The 17,619-nt window shown below is 36.7% G+C and overlaps 1 protein-coding gene across 1 annotated transcript; it reads left to right on the top strand.

Annotated features, from left to right (window-relative positions):
- Nucleotides 1–8,032: 8,032 nt before the first annotated feature.
- Nucleotides 8,033–17,218, top strand: LOC147077001 (protein LSM12-like). Its single transcript, XM_085940643.1, has 3 exons — nucleotides 8,033–8,490; nucleotides 12,010–12,144; nucleotides 14,424–17,218. The coding sequence occupies exons 1-3, from the start codon at nucleotides 8,191–8,193 to the stop codon at nucleotides 14,559–14,561; spliced, it is 573 nt and encodes a 190-aa protein (XP_085796769.1). The 5' UTR covers nucleotides 8,033–8,190; the 3' UTR covers nucleotides 14,562–17,218.
- The last annotated feature ends 401 nt before the right edge of the window (nucleotides 17,219–17,619 follow it).

The raw sequence follows: 17,619 nt of genomic DNA, 5'->3' as shown, positions 1-17,619 counted from the left end.
TAAAATCGCTCGCATTATTTACAATTCCTTGCACCACAATCATCTTAAACAAAGGAATCAAATTGGTAATTAGTATTGTCACATACAAGACGTGTTTATTGTTATTTTTATCGCCATGGCAACTCATTTCATTAACAAGCATTGCAATTAAAATCTACATGACCGACGCTTGGCGAAGACTCGATACTTATCGATTATTTTAGTAAGATTTTACATAATATATTATGATTATTATTTTTCCAACGTGGGGTGCTAATAACCAATCTAGCAGACTTTCCAGTGCATCTATTCTGTACACAAGACTGCTATCGGCGGCTATCGGCGATTATCGAGGGTAGTCTATCATACGTATGTATTGAGGTATTCATGGCCCCCACATTCTGGCGGGCCCCTCTACCTATCTCTAAGGTTAAAGGCAGTGTGATGTTCTACAATAGTGTTCTCCAAATAGTATTCCGCGGAACCTGACGGTTTCAAGGGAAAAAATGAAGGGTATCTTTAGTGTTTTGCATTTTTAAATAAATTCACTTGAATTATGGAGTGGTTGACATTCGTCATATTATTATGAAGCACTGATAGCCGCAGGCGACTTTTTTTCTATCAGAACAAATTTGTGGTGTGTGTTTATCTCATTTAACTGCTCGACCTGCAACGCCGGCCCCCCCTAAGCCCGGGCCCCAAGTCTAAAGCCATGTCAGCCACCTCCTTGTGGAGGCCATGGAGGTATTACACTTTTTACAATAAGTTAGCCGTCTGAACTGTCTGAAAACTATCTATCTCGCTCTAAAGATCGACGAATCGACTTGAGAGTCAACTAGTGTAATTTGGTCTTTACGATTACAGAACAATAATTTCATTGATCTGGTCATCATATGGCTGGTTTTGTCACTTTTTAATTAACCTTTTTAATAATATTATGTTTAGAAAATTCTCGTAAGTAGATAAATTTTGAAGTCAGCGTTCAATAATAGTGCCCGATTCGATAGTACATGGCCCCCACAAGGGGGGGCTGACAGGGCTCCAAAATTTGCTGTAATAGTGAAAAAAGTCGCCTGCGGCGCTACTTTCCTTCGATAATTGAAGTTTTCGACGATTAAAGTTATGTAATTGTACGATACAATGTATAATTGTGTATCAATACTCGACATCTCCATAATTCAAATGGATGTATTAAATTATACAATAAAACATACACATTAATTTTACCGCGCACACCATTTGGAAAACGCTACTGTAGAGCGTGACACTGCCTTTATCCTTAGCGATAGGTAGGGTGGCCGCCAAAGATCCTAGCCTGGGGGCCCGCTTCACGATGTAGGGCCCATGAGATAGTATCGAGATTCCACCATTAGTAGATACATTATATATTCTTTTTAATACTACAACAGGCCTAGAGGTTCAATGACAGTAGTGTATTTTTAGTAATATACGTGAAACAATTACAAGCACACAGGCTTTGATAAAATCACATAAATATACTGTGCCCTCATCGGGAATCGAACCCGGCGCTCCCGAATGAGATGCCAGGGCCTTACGCACTGCACCTCGAGAGCCGCTTATAGATAATCAAGTAGGTATATATTATTTCAGCGGAGCATGCCTGAGCACAGCCCCGGTTGTCCGAAATTATCGATCCGTCTCGTGTACAAAAATAAATATGTCGTCCCAATTCGTGATTTATTAAAAAGTCTTAAATGCAATTACTTTATATCAGAATCACGGTAAAAAATAATATTTATAGCGTGTCGTAAACCTCGTTTTTCGCCTGCGGCGCTGACAACATCTCCATAGCATAAGTTTGAAGATTGTTATTCCATTTAATCGTCTATAACAGTGGTTCCCAAAGTTGACTGGGCTCCGACCCATCTAACAAAAATTTCCAATCTTGGGACCCACCTCTTAGCTGTCTTAGAGAAAAGAGGGCATAAATATTGGTAATGCTCAGATTCCCTAGTGGCGAGTCGTAGAACTACTTAATGCGGTCTTATTTGTTCTAATTGAAATAAAAAAAATATTTTTTATAAGTGTTACCAATATGAATGAATATAATATATTAATGAATATATATTTCAATGGGAAGGATGTATTTGTTTCTTATTTTTCTTCAGTACAGTTTTAGCATCAACTTCAACTTTAGTTACTTTTAATCGCAGTGAGTTTGATATATCCAATTTATTTCGGTATTTAGTTTTAATGCCATAGTTGATAATCCGACCTCACATAGATATGAGGTAGTAAAGAGGAGGAGGACTTTCATAGCTTCATCGAACAGGTAAGGATAATTATCAGCAACTGAGAACCAGAATTTCGTTAACTGTTTACGATTGAAACTATTTTTCAGTGACGTACCTATCTTCTGATAAATCAATAAGTGTTCTTCACTTGCTTTTGTTGACATACTAGTTGGTAAGTCGTCTTGAAATGGGTTACAAATCCAACGCAACGAATCAAACTTTTTCATCTCTTCCCCAAAATAGTCGTAAAGGTTATTTATTAACAGTACTATAATTATAAATAGCTGAATGAAATATCAAATTTATCACTTCCTATTTTTTTAATTCATGTATACAGTGGCGATGGCCCACTCAATATTCGCTCGCGACCCACTGGTGGGTCGCGATCCATAGTTTGGGAGACCATGGTCTATAATCTATATAACAACACAATGAAGGCGTTCCCCGAAAAGGTGTCTATATAATATACATCATGTCAAAAGGTGATTTTATTGACTAAAACGGGTCTATATAGCCATTGCTCACGTTATTGGAAAGTTTTATTATTTTATCTGCCACAGTTTTTGAGATATTAGCAATACTAAAATGCTTACCGTAGAAGAGGGGTCTATATGATTTATTTTATTATCCAAAAAAAAAAAAATTGTCAATGATAAAGAGTGCTTCCATGAACATAATTATTATCACAGATATACTCCAAAAGTCCGCATGATCGAATAAAACGTTTGTTTCCTCTCCTGAACATTTTTGTTTTTGCATATAGACCCCTTTTCAGGGGACGCCTTCAAATATAAACCACTAGTCTGTACCTATATTTTTTGACCATGGCCGATCCTAAGAGGATCATATTTATTATGGGCCTCCACAGAGTGTAGATGTGTATTAACAGATTTTTGTTTCTTTTACGAGAAATGGATGTCGGCCACTTGCTCAATCTATTAGGTCCATACTCTGACTCCAAACACACATTTAAAAACAATATGTGTATTTGCCAGACCCACGAACCTGGGACTGACTGATACGGTATTTTAATAAACCTTATCAAATTAAATAAATAATATTTTCTTAAAATATTATCGAGCGCTCCGGTTCGTAACATTTTCCATTTAAAGCGCTGAATTTAATAATATGGTAGGTACCTCGAATAATATAAGTATATATACTGCTGTCATAAAGGCTAAAAATTACTAATTTCTAGTCAGGGAGTCAGTTACGTCCCTAGACAAAATGCCGCCGCTGGGCAGTGCCATAATACCACCCCATTTTTTATCATCCGTGCTCGTTTTCTTTCTGGCCACCAAGGACGTCGAAGGGCAACGGAAGTAAACCAGATATCGCGAACCAGACAAAAAATAGTCATATTAAACCTTTTATGTTAATTAATACATTTTGATTCCAACCAGTGAGCTGATTTTTTTAAAGTAAAGATATTTTCGTTTTAAGTACTCAGCTTAGGTGCCTATTTTATATATACCAAATGATTCCCCTCGATTTGCCGCCCTTCGAGTAACTGCCGCCCCCAAGCGACTCTCAATCTGCCTACCCCTACAGGACGTCACTGCAGGGAGCTGTGGCCTATGCAGCGAAATAAACACTTAGCCGTCTACCAGTAAAGTTGCTTATCCAATTGAGTTGTTAGAAATCGAAAATGCATAGATAATTTCAACGAAGCATCACAAAATTCACTGAATGACAATGAAACAAGGTCGCTTGACATTTGACATTTGGTTTTTTAACCCGCTCGCTGCGACGTTTTCCATGAAAATTGTTGTAGGTAGGTAGGCAGATATAGTTCCTACATATTATTATTTCCATTTTTGTTTCCTTTTTTAGATATTTCCTAGGTCCTAAACTCAGTGACGTCCCAAGGCAAAAGGCAAAAGACCACCCTTAAGGGGGATCCTTAAGCCAACAGAGAACCTAGCGTAAAAATACGAAACTTGCAATTTGAGATTTTTTTTTTGATAATTTACAATTTCAACTGTATTAATTAATAAATATATAAGTACCTAAGTATCTGAAAACAAGTCAAAAATAAACATACAATTATTGTAAAAAAAATGTGAATTTGTCACATATTTGGTACATAGGTTACGTTATTATTACATTATTTTTATGGTTACCTACTTATATTATTTATTATTAAAATGTCGTTTATTAAGTTTTCAATTATTTACTTTTTAGATTTTTGACTAATTCATAGTTTTAATATTTTTTATATTTATTTTAAAAAACATCGATTTTTATAAAAAATATAAATGTGTATAACTGGAAATCCTTTTTATTTATATCAAATCGAGCTTAAATATTGGGACCGTGGCCCCCACAAGGAGGGGGGCTGACAGGGCCCTAGCCTAGAGGCCCGGGCTCAGAAGGGGCCCGGCGAGGTGAGTCGACCAGATAAGTGAGATAAACACTCGTCACAAATATACTTTAGTTACTAGTAAAAAAGGCTATGGCTAGGCTAGGCGCTATTTTCCTTCAATAATATTATTGTTTATGTGGTTGTACGATACAATTTTTAATTGTGTATTAATACTCCATAATTCAAATGGATGTATTAAAAAATACAAAAACACACTAAATATACTGCCTTTATCCTTAGTGATATGTAGGGGGGTGCCAAAAATCCTATCCTGGGGGCCCGCTTCAGGATGTGGGGGGCATGATTGGGACCATACCATACCATTCACCTAAGCCCCCCCCCCCCCTTACGCACTGTCGATTGGTCTCCGGAAACCATGATTCCCAGCACAGAACAAATGAGTTCCCTGGTTCCCAGCAACCAGAAAGAAGTATGACTGGTCGCCGCAACCACGTGCGTAAATGCTGATTTCCTTTCGTATGTATCGTGGTTGCTGTTTACTTGGTTGTCGGAAACTGGTCAACAGTGAGCAAGGGGTCCAAATAGTAAATATTTTTCCGTTCCTGGGGGGGGGGGGTCGTACCCGCCTAATCACCAAACAGTACACATACCAACAAGAGAGAATACATATTATTATCACAGTGAAATTGTCAATAGGCATATAGGGGGTTGTGATTAATTTTAAATTCCGCTGAAAGCGATCAGTATGAAGTGTGTTTTACATCCATAATTTATTCTTTTTACAGTGGCGACGAAATAAAATAATTTATTGTTTTTAGGTCAAACAGAAAAAATAGAGTATACGAAATGCTTGATTTTTTGACCTGCAGGAAAGTAGGTATCTACCTACAAACCGAATTTACCTTTTTGACTCATTGTCGACCAAAACACGAATTTAAATAATGCCTACTTACTATACACACCAGGCTTAACTTGTATTATTATTTTTAATAAAGTACCTACCACTGGCGAAGGGTGGAGGTAAGCTGTTAAAATCCTCCATAAATAGTTCAGACTAAACTTTGTCAGTCATACGTATTTGTATTCATTAAAATAAGACTGCAATTTACAGATAGTGATGGTTAGTTTTTAAAATTCAATTAAACCCTGTGAAAACCAAGTCATAATAGATAATAGTCAAAAAATATTCATCTATCTCTAAAATATCTAAAATTACGCAATTAAATCATACATAACTTTGAATATTTTATAGATAGAATAATATTTTTAATCTATTATAATTTAGTTTAAAAAATGAACCAACAATAATATATGGAATAAGTATGCATTTCCAACGAAAACAATGAAAAAGTGTTCACAATTTTGTCGAATCGCCCAAAATATATCAAAACTATTATAGTTTGGTTTAGGCAGGGTTTAATTGATTTTTAAAAACTAAATAATACCATCTATAAATTGTAGTCTTAGTTCAATAAAAACAAATACGTATGACTAACAAAATTTTATGTGCACCATTTATGGTGGATCTTAACAGCCTACCTCCACCCTGCGCTACTGGTACCAACTTAACGCTCAAAATGGACCAGAACGCACCGGATTACGTCATCTCCGGTTCATTCTCGAGACTACTGCTCCATTTCCATACCAAGATACTCTGCATATTGAATCTAGCAATATAGACATGGCCTACAAGCAGTGGCAAAAGGTGGAGGTAGGCTGAAACTGACATAAATTATTAATAGTCCACACTTAACTTTGTCACTTATACCTACGTGGGTATTTATTTTCATTGAACTAAGACCACAAAATATTATTGCAGATAGTTTTGGTTAGTTTAGTAGTTAGTAAAAATCAATTATTAAACCGTGCCTAAACTGAATAGGTACTGAACATACAATATAATCTAGAAACTTCAGAAACACACCTATTAGAAATAAATGTGCTGAGTCCATCGAATACGGCCAACGTCGTTTACCAATTAATTATTAATAATTATTATTATAAGCCACACACACCATAATACCCTGTCCATCAGTGGCGCACCCAGGGGGGGGGGGCAAGGGGCCTTGGCCCCCTCCAAAAACATTGAAATTGAAAGCCAATAGATTAGACAAATAATAACACGGCAAAAAAATGATTTGAAATTCTACAGCAACCTCTTTAGAAAAATTTCTTAGATTTTAATTTCTAACACAAAAATTTCGAAACACTAATGTCAGGTTTTTTTAGAAACCCAATACCTAAGGGAACTGTCAAAAAATTCTCAGTGTCCACCCGAATTCCGGAGTGGTGTAGGTCATGGCTGGGGAGGGCTGACAGGGCTCTAGCCTGGGGGCCTGGGCTGTGGGGGGCCCGGCTTGTCGGGTTGACCATATAAGTGAGATAAACACACATTATAAATTAGCTTTAATAGTAAAAAAGTCGCCTGCGGCGCTATTACATTTCATGGCCATGAACATTTTCAATTACTTATATAACGGTGCAATATATTTTTTGATTATTATGTGTCGATACTCGACAGCTCCATTATTAAAGTAGATGTATTAAAAAATCGCCAATAATTCATTGTATAAGCACCCTTAATTTGAACTAAAACACAATTTGAAAAACGTTAATGTAGTGTTTCACACTACATTTAATCTTAGCGGTAGGTAGGGGGCCCGCCAAATATCCTAGCCTGAGGGCCCGTTTCAGGATGTGGGGACCATGGTATAGGTACTTTGAGTGCAATAGACAAAAGACCGATAAACGAGAAATTAAGCTGTGAAGAAGAAAAAGAGTCTATGGGACTAATTTACATTCTCCTCCTTGCCCCCCCCCCCCCCAATATTAAATCCTGGGTGCGCCACTGCTGTCCATGCCCTAATACTATGCGTCCGAGGTTATCAAGACGATCATCCCTCATAATTTTTAATCAAGGTTTTAATCACGTCATAACAGATTGATGGGATAGAACTGTGAAATCCAATCGCCATGGATATTCAGTTATTTTATGACAGTAATAGAGACAGAGTAGACATAAAATGCATGAAACACAAAGCCCGAAGATCGTCCTCAAATATTATCAATATTGAATGCGCATATCATTTACGTTCCACACTCAAGAACTATACCTTCTTACAGCCTCACTCGGAAAGCAACTCATTTTCCTTATTTTTTTTCTCCCCAAAGTGATACCCTAGTTTTAAAAATTAATAGGTTGGTAGGTACCAACATATAAAAATGTCTTCGTCGAATGGTCTTCGTAAAAACGTCAATATTTTTTGTTTCCATATTATAACATAATAATATGCAAAAAATAGCATCATTTTAATAGTAGGTAGGTAGCTGTATTTTACATTTATCTACCTACTTTGATACCTATTATTATGGCAATGAATAATTTTTAATTACATACTGAAGACTTGACATTATATTTTATTTTTCTTGCATAGAACACTGCGAGTTATTTCCTCGATGGCAGCACATCGCCAGTTTAACAATGGCGTCGATCGCCTCCTCAGCGGTGTGTTAAATTTCCTTACATAATGTCCCAACAACAACACTAGCGATCTCCGCAACACACAAAAGACAAAGCGCATGCCATCGCCGACGTAATCATCCACGAATCACCCACGCATCCGCTCAGACATGGCGGTGGTCGCCGATTGTTTTACCATCGGCAGCACGGTCCAGTGCCGTACGTGCTACGATCAGGAGATCGAGGGAGAAGTCCTCGCATTCGATCCGCAAACCAAAATGCTCATATTGAAATGCCCCTCGTCCAGCGGAATATCGCGCCTGAACGACGTCAACATCGTCAACCTGTCGCTGGTCTCCGACGTCCAGATCAAGAAGGAAGTCTCCTTCGTTCCGGAGGCGCCGCAAAACCTCAACTTGCAAATGCTCGACAAAAGAGTTAGGAATCAAATTGAAGAGAAAAGAAAACTGGTCAGTACATATTTAATTAAGTAAATAACATTTCGGTGGTTGTGACTGGTCCTCCGCCGTCTTTATCTGTCAGTCGCCATTTTGGAATTCAGCTATCTTTTTGTCATCGAATAGTACGCGATCCAAGACATTATAGTATTTCGTCAAAAATTATAGGACGTGTTGAAAATGTAAGTTTTTAGCAGAGCGTTTGAGAGGAGCACTGGAGCAATTAGATTTTACCCGGAGCAGGAGCGTAGCTGGAGCACCAAAAATGTGTAGTGCTCCACTGCTCCAGTTGTTTTTTTTATTATGAAATTTTCATCCTAAAATCTAATGAAAATAGTAGATATATTTTGACACTGGAATTATAAGAAATATGGCAACACTGCCGAGTGATAAATAACCTCAATTTTTTGACTGAAGAGACAAATAATGAGAGACGATTTGCTGTCAGAAATTTTGTTTAATAGAATTAATAATGAAAATAACGATTATTTTAAAACAACTTACTTTTTTTTTATTTATTTAACATTTGTATACATATAATACTTATTAAAACTTTTTACCCGGAGCGGAGCAGACCATGGAGCGGTGCTGGAGCAAGTATTAGGTCCCGGAGCGGAGCAACTAAAAAAAGGGTCCGCTCCAACGCTCTAGTTTTTTGCTTGCCACATAAACATAAATTCCGATGCCCTGCTCTATTTAAACACCTCTTACGACCGAAAAATGCTAACTCCGGCCGCTGTTATTATCTGTCACGTTAGTTTTTTAGAGTATACAACGCAAGACTACGTCCATAGACTAATATCGCACACTGAGATCTTATATTATTTATATTAAGTATATAGAGTATATTTACTTCGTCCCTTGCTTCACGTTATTACGATTTGCTGTGATTGAAGTACGAACATTTTACGGAACTTTAAACATCGACAATATAGACAACTATTAAAAGCAATGAAATAAGCAATGAGGAATATTCGCACAACAATTCAATTAATTCCATTATTCAAAATTGTGGTATTTCTGACGTATACTATACTTTTTTAATAGTATGCGTACGAAAATGTTACTTTTTTAATAGTACGCAAAGCAAAATGTACTATAATTATAGTTCGGTTGGCAACACTGTGCTCACTGACAGTGACAGCGAGCGACGGCGGAGAACCAGTAAAAAGACCCAACATTTCTTTTAAAAGAACCTGTAAAACTATGAAACATTTTAACTCCACTTCTATTAATTGTGAAAGGAAACATCACCAATTCTATTTTCAAAGTGAAAGCTCGACACATTTATTTTATCATTCATTTTTAGCTTCAATTATACTAAAATATACTATGAATAATTATCATAGATAGCGAGCATTAACAATAATTTATATCAGTGACTACGCCAAGCAAACAGACATGGTTCATTATTAATCTTCTTCTTGGTCGTACACTCGTGGCTGAGGATCGTGACCACATTTGAATTTCGTCATCCTTTGAGCGACCAAGACTTTCCATCCTTCTCGATCTTCCGCTTCTCTCAGGGCAGAATGGATGGTGCCCCCTATCAGCTCTTTCACTTGTTCGCTCCAGCGCGCAGACGCTATTCCTCTGCTTCGCCTTCCCTGAAGGCCACCCAAAACCACCAGTCTCTCCAGGTTGTCCGGTCCGCGCCTGACAATATATCCAAAAAATCACGGAGCACAGGACGAACCAGTCAATCATCCAGAGACTGAAGATAAAGGAACGGCTCTCGACAATATGTCTGAGACGAATTCTGCATTTCTTTGGACATATTGTCATTATTAATACTTAATGTAAAATTTAAGAATGACATTGCAAAACTTACATTGAAACACTTGAAATGAACTGCCTTGTTGCTTGGTGAGTGGACAATTAACTGTGGTATCCAAGGGTCACTAAAACCCGCTGTAAAACACATTTGGTAAAGCTACGTTATCATTTTCTCTACAATAATTCAATGAGGATCACGGCTGCCTCATGAAGAGATTTCTAGCCTCTTGCTTAACCTATTATGTCCATGCTCTGGTTCATTTTGCCAGTAGTGGGATTTGTCAACAGCTAACTATCCGGATACCGATTGCGAAGGGTGGGGGCAGGCTGTAGGGATTCGACATAAATGGTGCACACTAAACTATTTCAGTCACACTGTTGTCATTGTATTAAGAATAAAAATTGTAGATGTTTATTATTAATTTGATTAAATCCTGCCTAACCAAACCATAATAGATGAAAAAATAATTGGTACAAGTCGGTTATGGGAAGCCAGGCGGGAACCGCGCTAATTGTCATAGCCGATCTTGGCAAAATTCAAGAATGAAAACCTAAACTAACCCAACCTAACAAATAATCCAGTATATTGGCTATTTTCAAAATGTGTTTGCCGCTGGCTTCCCTATAACCGACTTGTACCAAATATTCTTGTATCTATTGATAGGTATGGGTTTGCGGAGGGTGTTGATTTACACTTTTCCACTTATTAAAAACACCGATTCAGGGACATTAAGTAAGTATATTTCGCTTGACAATAAACAATTAATTGTTAATAACATTTGTAAAGGCGCGCTGTGGCGCGAAAAAGGTAGCGAATCGTATTTGGAGGCGACGTAAGTGCTGAAGGGTAGGTAGCCGACTGGTTGTACTACCTACTCGACCCTTCCGTCCGCCGAGAAACAGACAACGGTAACTTTCTTTTTCTGTTTCGCTGTGCATTCTGGTCTAGCCTTGACTCATTTACCGTTACAATAATATTATCATTATACTCTCAACTCTGTCGATTGGAGGATTTTTGATGGGGGATTTAGGCATTATGATATTTGGTAACACTATAAAATATCGAAAATTATATATGATTTAATGGTATAATTTATAATGGTTTGCTTTATAAGGCAGGGTTTAAATGAATTTTAAAATCTAACCAATACAGTACGACTGACATAGTTTATTTTGTACCATTTATGCTAGATTTTGACTGCCTACATCCACCCTTCGCCACTGCCGACTACCGCTCGGCTATCGTGGGCGCGAAAGTACATAGCAGCGGATAACTAGGGACCAAGATGGACCTAATAGGTTGAGCAAGTGGCTGACATCCATTTCTCGTAAAAAAAAAACAAAATCTGTTCTGACTTACAAACCTCTACTCTGTGGAGGCCATAATAAGATCCTATTAGGATCGGACATGCTCTAAAGAATACTCGAAAGAAGATGAATAGAAGGAATTATAGGAAGGCCTTTATCCAGCAGTGGGATTGACCCTTGTTGAAGATGACAAACATGTTTGTTTTTTCTTAAATAGAAAATGGAGATCACTGCTTTTGCATTGGAAATTGTGACACCTGTCAATTTTTGATTTGATGTGAGCTTGGATTTATCAACTGTCCAGCATGTCCATGCACTAGAGGAATACAAGAAGCAATCTTACTTCTTCTCCAAATTCAATTGTTAGGTAAAATTGTTGAGTGCGGCTACCTACCTGACTTTCTCGATGACGATCAAATTTTTATTTGCTATGATTGTCCGTTTTAGGTGTCGGCGCTGTCATGCGAGGATCCGGAGGGCCAGAGGCTATTCTTGACGATCTCAAAGACCATAGATGACATCAGTTGGGCGGGAAAGAATATTATAGTCTTCAATCAATTGACCATCGCGCCACCCTATAAGGTATTAATAATATTTCTGTCGACTGAATTTTTTGTATATCAAATGTAAATTGCACGAATATAAACCGTGTATGGAAACTTGTACGTATGCAGTTCACCATATCACACTTTACCGTGGAATGTTGTATCGGAAATATATGACCGTATATTAAAGTCCATCCAACCTCTTTGGGTCATATAGTACTAAGATAAAATTCATGTCTAAATAAAACACGGCTCTTGTCAGTTTACACAGGAAGCCAGCGGCAAACAAATTTTGAAAATCGCTGATATACTGGATTATTTGTTTGGTTAGGTTTTCATTCTTGAATTATTCATGAATTTTGTCAAAATCATATTGTCGCCGTAGATGTCAAGGGAGCCAAGCCACAAATTTGGCGAAAATGAGTAAGTAAAGTACATAAAATACATTTCAATATTCAGTGGTCAAGAGATATAACACACATAACTTCTAAGATACTATTTTTTTTAGTTATTTGTACAAAATAATAAAAAGATAAACACCAAAAAGTATATTCTATGTTGAAAGTTTCACTGTTATATCTTTAAAAACAAAAAAGTTCAATAAAAAAAATGTTACTTTTCTTTGTCACACAAAATCCACTAGTGCCTGTTTCTCAGCAATATGATTTTGTGGACTGGCTCCCTTGACATCTACGGTGACGATTATGTGATCATATTGTCGGTGTTTTGTAAAAAGGGCGAATTAACCAAAATGCTATTTTACAGGAGGAGGATTTTTAACTTTTGACATTTGAATACGTGTATTAATTAAGGCGCTAAGTACCAAAAACAAAAAAACTGACATTTTTATAGAAACGTGTTCTACATACTAACGCCAATAACTTCAACTATGGTCTAAGTGCCTCAAGCAAGTCAAAAAAATACAGCAAAATATTTAAACCTGTCGACGTTGTAAGTCCGTTGGCCTGTTTTATTTATAATGGTGTAAATAACACTACAGTGGTCAACCTCATTCAATATAAAATGGCTGACGATGGTGTGTTGACACTTGCGAGTTCTTAATACATAAAATTATAGAAGCTGCCGTGATTGCTTCACACTGTAAAACCACATTTTTCAAAAGTCTGCTTCATGAAATTTTACTGCAATGACTCGGTATTTTGTAACTACAGGCAATACTACTTTTTGGTACTTAGAGCCTTAATTAATACACGTATTCATTTATTTATTTATTACCTGTGGATAATAATTATAAATATCCAACAAGTTTATAATGAAGCTTAGAAAGAATATTGTCTTTATAATATAATATTTTAAAAGGCCTAATATGTCACATTCGCTTTTTATTCGTAATTTTAATTAATTTAATTTTAGCCCATTATCATTTTTTACTTGTACTTTCCTGTGGAGATAGAAATTCGCCATTTTTACACAACAAAGCTAGTGGGGTACATATTGTATTTTCATTAAAATTTCGATTTCGCCAAAATGGTTGATTCGCCCTTTTTACAAAACACCGACGATATGTAATCAATGTTCATATTGAATCTAATAAAATTGGAGACTGTGCCACGGTGAAATGTTTTACGTACAATTTACATGTAACCAATAATAAACATGTAGCCGAGAATCAAATGTACTGAAATATAATGGGACTACAGAAACTAGAACAAATAGCAGAAGAACTTGAATTCCGGGCACACAAATTAATAGTTGCATTGTAATTTTTAATTTTGCAATTGAGATTTGATTTTTTTATGACACATTGTAGGCGTTTAGCATACCTACATTGCGTAATATTGGCGACAAGTAAAATGTGAAGGTTGACAATTTGTGTGCGTTTGCTCATGCAATTTTAGTATTTTACCCCGTTTACACGTATTATCGCGGCCATAACAAAAATTGCACGTGTAACTATTATGTATTATTGTGCAAATTGCAAGATTGCATGCATGAATCGAAAAAGCTCAGAAACTTCTGAATTTCGCAATAAATTGGTACTTGCATAGCGAATGTGCAGTAGAACAATAGCGGCGAACCTGCCGGAAATAATACAAACTACACCGCACAGAACATTTTGCCGTATACCAATTTTCACAACCTGTTAAATAGCATTAGATATACAATGACAACAGCGTGTCTCGCTTACGCTTGAAGAATGAGATTGGCATGTAAACAGTTATTATCGCAATAGTTTAATTTACACACTATTGGTAACAGTAAATCCATGCACGTGTACAGCCGCTATAAGAATATATTTTATATTCTTCGTGTGAATAAACAATTTGTATTTGACTCGTATCTTCTCCGTTCCAGGTGGAGGACATCCGCGGCGACCCCGAATCCCAGCAGTTCATCTACATCAAGAAAGTGGTCGAGAAGCACGTCCGGGAGAGGGGCAGCGCGGGCCCCTCCCACGGCGCGGCGCCTCCCCCGCCCGGGCAACCGCTGTGACAGTCCGGGGGGCCCAGGCGCCGGTTCTCCACCTACTACCGCGCACCCTGCGAAGACAACACCGCGCGCCCCTTTCAACCCAGACGTTGAATCCGATTATCGTAATTCACGTAACGTCGAAATGTACACCGAACGGCCATATGCATTCATAGATCTAACGAGGTTTTTGTTAAACTGAGATATTCTTCTATGTCCATGTCCTGAAGTAGAGTATATGAACACCGCTCCGTGCTTCAAGACTCCTTGTTGCTCTTCCCAGGTCATGTCAGCATCCTATTACTTAAACGTATACAACATGTATATGATATTTAGCAGTCTTCCTGGACGTCGTAATTTGACTAACTACGTCGAGACTTTTGAGGTATCTAGTCATCAGGTTTATTATCGCATCTTCATGTTAAATGTGACAACATTCTGCATGATCTGATTCTTCATTTTTTCGACCCGTTATGGTAACACCAACCCTAATAAATGATTTACCGAAAAATGATCGCAAATGAAGAATTTTGATACATATTTTTATTTACTTTGTGGTTGCTGTATCGTTAAGGAATACATAAAAGTAAAAACTCACCCAATTGGATTTAGGTATATAAAATTCTAAAGACAATTAATTTGGTTAGTATTATCGAACAGTTACATAATTATTATGTTATATCAAAATGGTTTTAGAATCGAAATATATTAATATATTTCAACCGAAAAATTTTGACTTTTTCAAGGAGGTACAATTATTTTCAAATCAAACGATTATACTGTGGCTGCATTGGTAACAAGTTCATTATTTTATTCTTCCATTGGCAGCCTTTAAAACAAAATGGCAGCTCGCGTTCTGCTTTGATATCTGTGTTGATTTTTGCTGCCCGCATAAAATTGACGAGGAAGTATCATTAAATGTCTATTTTGATACGGCAATAATATGTGAGACTCGTGGAACGTCGAATTGAAATCGAATTTAATTATACACTATCGAATCCTATGGATTTAAGTATTCAAGACGTTTTATTTTGACAATATCTGCCCATACAATCGTGTATGTTATTATTAAGCTAATTTACTGATTCTGGAATTATAGTGTAAAGTCGTAGTAGAAGTATGAATTTCTCGTCAAATGAATCTGCAATGTGAAGTCAATTGTAGAAGTCTTTTTTTGCTTAAATTTTCTACATTTAGGTTTCATCTCTATAGATAAAAGGTTTCTTTCAATATCAAGACAGATTTTTACGATTAGTACTTCATATTATTGTGTTTTATTTTACGCAGAAATATCATTTTTAAATCTAAAATTTCTGAACTATCTATCATTTGATACAGAGTTACCTATGGTTATTTATCCCAAGATATGCGGAATAAGCAATATACAGTTATCACACTGTAGGTAATAGTTTTTTTTTTTTTAAATAAGCATGTGTATTTGTCTGGGCACACGTTGATCGTGTACGTATTTCTAAATATCTTATTACATGTAAATTCTACGTAAAACATTTCAATGTGGCACAGTTCGCCGTGAGCTTTCTTATCGGAAAGAGATGACCGTATACTATACGGTCCCCAATTTTATTAGATTCAATATGAACATTAATTCAATTTTCATAGCTAATTTTGGCAAAATTTATGAATTCAAGAATGAAAACCTAACCTAACAAAAAATCCAGTATATCGGCTATTTTAAAAATTTGTTTGCTGCTGGCTTCATGTAAAGTGTAAACCGACAAAAACCGTGTTTTATTTAGACATGAATTTTATGTCAGTGCTATACGACCCAGAGAGGTAAGACAGTCTTTAATATATAATTCCGATACAACATTTCACGGTCAAGTGCGATACGGCAAACTGCATACGTACAATTTTCCGGACAAGAAAATTTTAATGTCAATGATCTATTCTTTCCGTACTGTCTTCTATGGAATATTTGTGACCGAATTGCACAGTACGTATGTACATCTCTATGTCATGGGCCGGTTTGAATTGGATTACCAACGCCGTGGACAAAAAGACACTTACTGAGATCGCGTAGATTTTGAGTAAATCATATGACCCATTGGCAGTTTATTGGCTCGTCTTCAAACCTCCTCATCGGTAATGTAATCAGCCCTGGATATTTTCATGGTGTGTTCATACAGCCACATCTCGAAAGGCTCCAGTCTTCTTATGGTCCGTTCCTTCAACGTGAAGACTTAAACTCAATTGGACTTATCTCAGTTTGACAATAACCGAAATTGATCTATAAATTGTCACACCCACTTCTAACTTGTTGTAAGGGTCAATTGATAAAATATGGAAATGTCTACTGAAGAGAATCCAAAATAAAATATATTTGTGATAATTAATGGCAATTTTTTCTTACGGCAAGTTAGAAATGGGTGATGAAATGTGTAATGCCTTCAGATTTGCGTCGCTCGTCAGAAAACGAGTCATTTTCTCCGCGTCACTGTGTACGCAGTCTTACGCGGTAAAAGAATTCCACATAACTGCTGTGATCGGCGCCGGTTTCCCTCTGCGGAGCTACACGAGCCACCGCGCAGGGAAACCAGACTGGTCGTGACGTTAATAATATTACTTCACGTAGAGAAATGAGAAGAGTTTTAAACGCTTCCTAAGTTTAATAATTTTATTTTATAAAAACAAAAAAAAAATATTAAAAATCGATACAAGAATTTTTTTGGGTTTTTTTTTTATATATTTATATTTCGTGCTATTTGAAGGTCTTCCTTTTACTTGTTTCTTACATTATATTGTGCTGAATTATGGATATACAATATGACCATGAAACAGATTGTTGTGGATAAGTGTGAAATCTGTCAATCTATTCTATACGACTTCTACCGGCCGCTACAGCAGCTATCTAGGGTAGGTTTTTATCGAAGTATTAGCACTTATTGTAACAATTACACTAAGTTAGCCGTCGTAAACAGTCAAAACTGTCTATCTCACTCTATCTACACAGCCAAAAGAGGTACTTAACAATTACAACTAACTTATAGTAATTGTTACAATTATTAGGGTATCATTTCCTCGTGCCCCTAAAGTAGAGCCGTCACTCCATAATATCGATTAA

Source organism: Rhyacophila brunnea, unplaced genomic scaffold, assembly GCF_057557595.1.
Source record: "Rhyacophila brunnea isolate RB1 unplaced genomic scaffold, BYU_Rbru_1.0 scaffold_13, whole genome shotgun sequence".
Classification (NCBI taxonomy): Eukaryota; Metazoa; Arthropoda; class Insecta; order Trichoptera; family Rhyacophilidae; genus Rhyacophila; species Rhyacophila brunnea.
Note: the sequence above shows the minus strand (reverse complement) of the source record. Positions and strands in the feature narration are given on the sequence as shown.

What these genes read in the sequence shown, in the direction of transcription:
- LOC147077001 (XM_085940643.1), top strand. Translation starts at nt 8,191, where the DNA reads ATGGCGGTGGTCGCCGATTGTTTTACCATCGGCAGCACGGTCCAGTGC. An exon ending in TTGAAGAGAAAAGAAAACTG is followed by an intron (nt 8,491 to 12,009) that starts GTCAGTACATAT and finishes TGTCCGTTTTAG; the next exon opens with GTGTCGGCGCTGTCATGCGA. An exon ending in CCATCGCGCCACCCTATAAG is followed by an intron (nt 12,145 to 14,423) that starts GTATTAATAATA and finishes TCTCCGTTCCAG; the next exon opens with GTGGAGGACATCCGCGGCGA.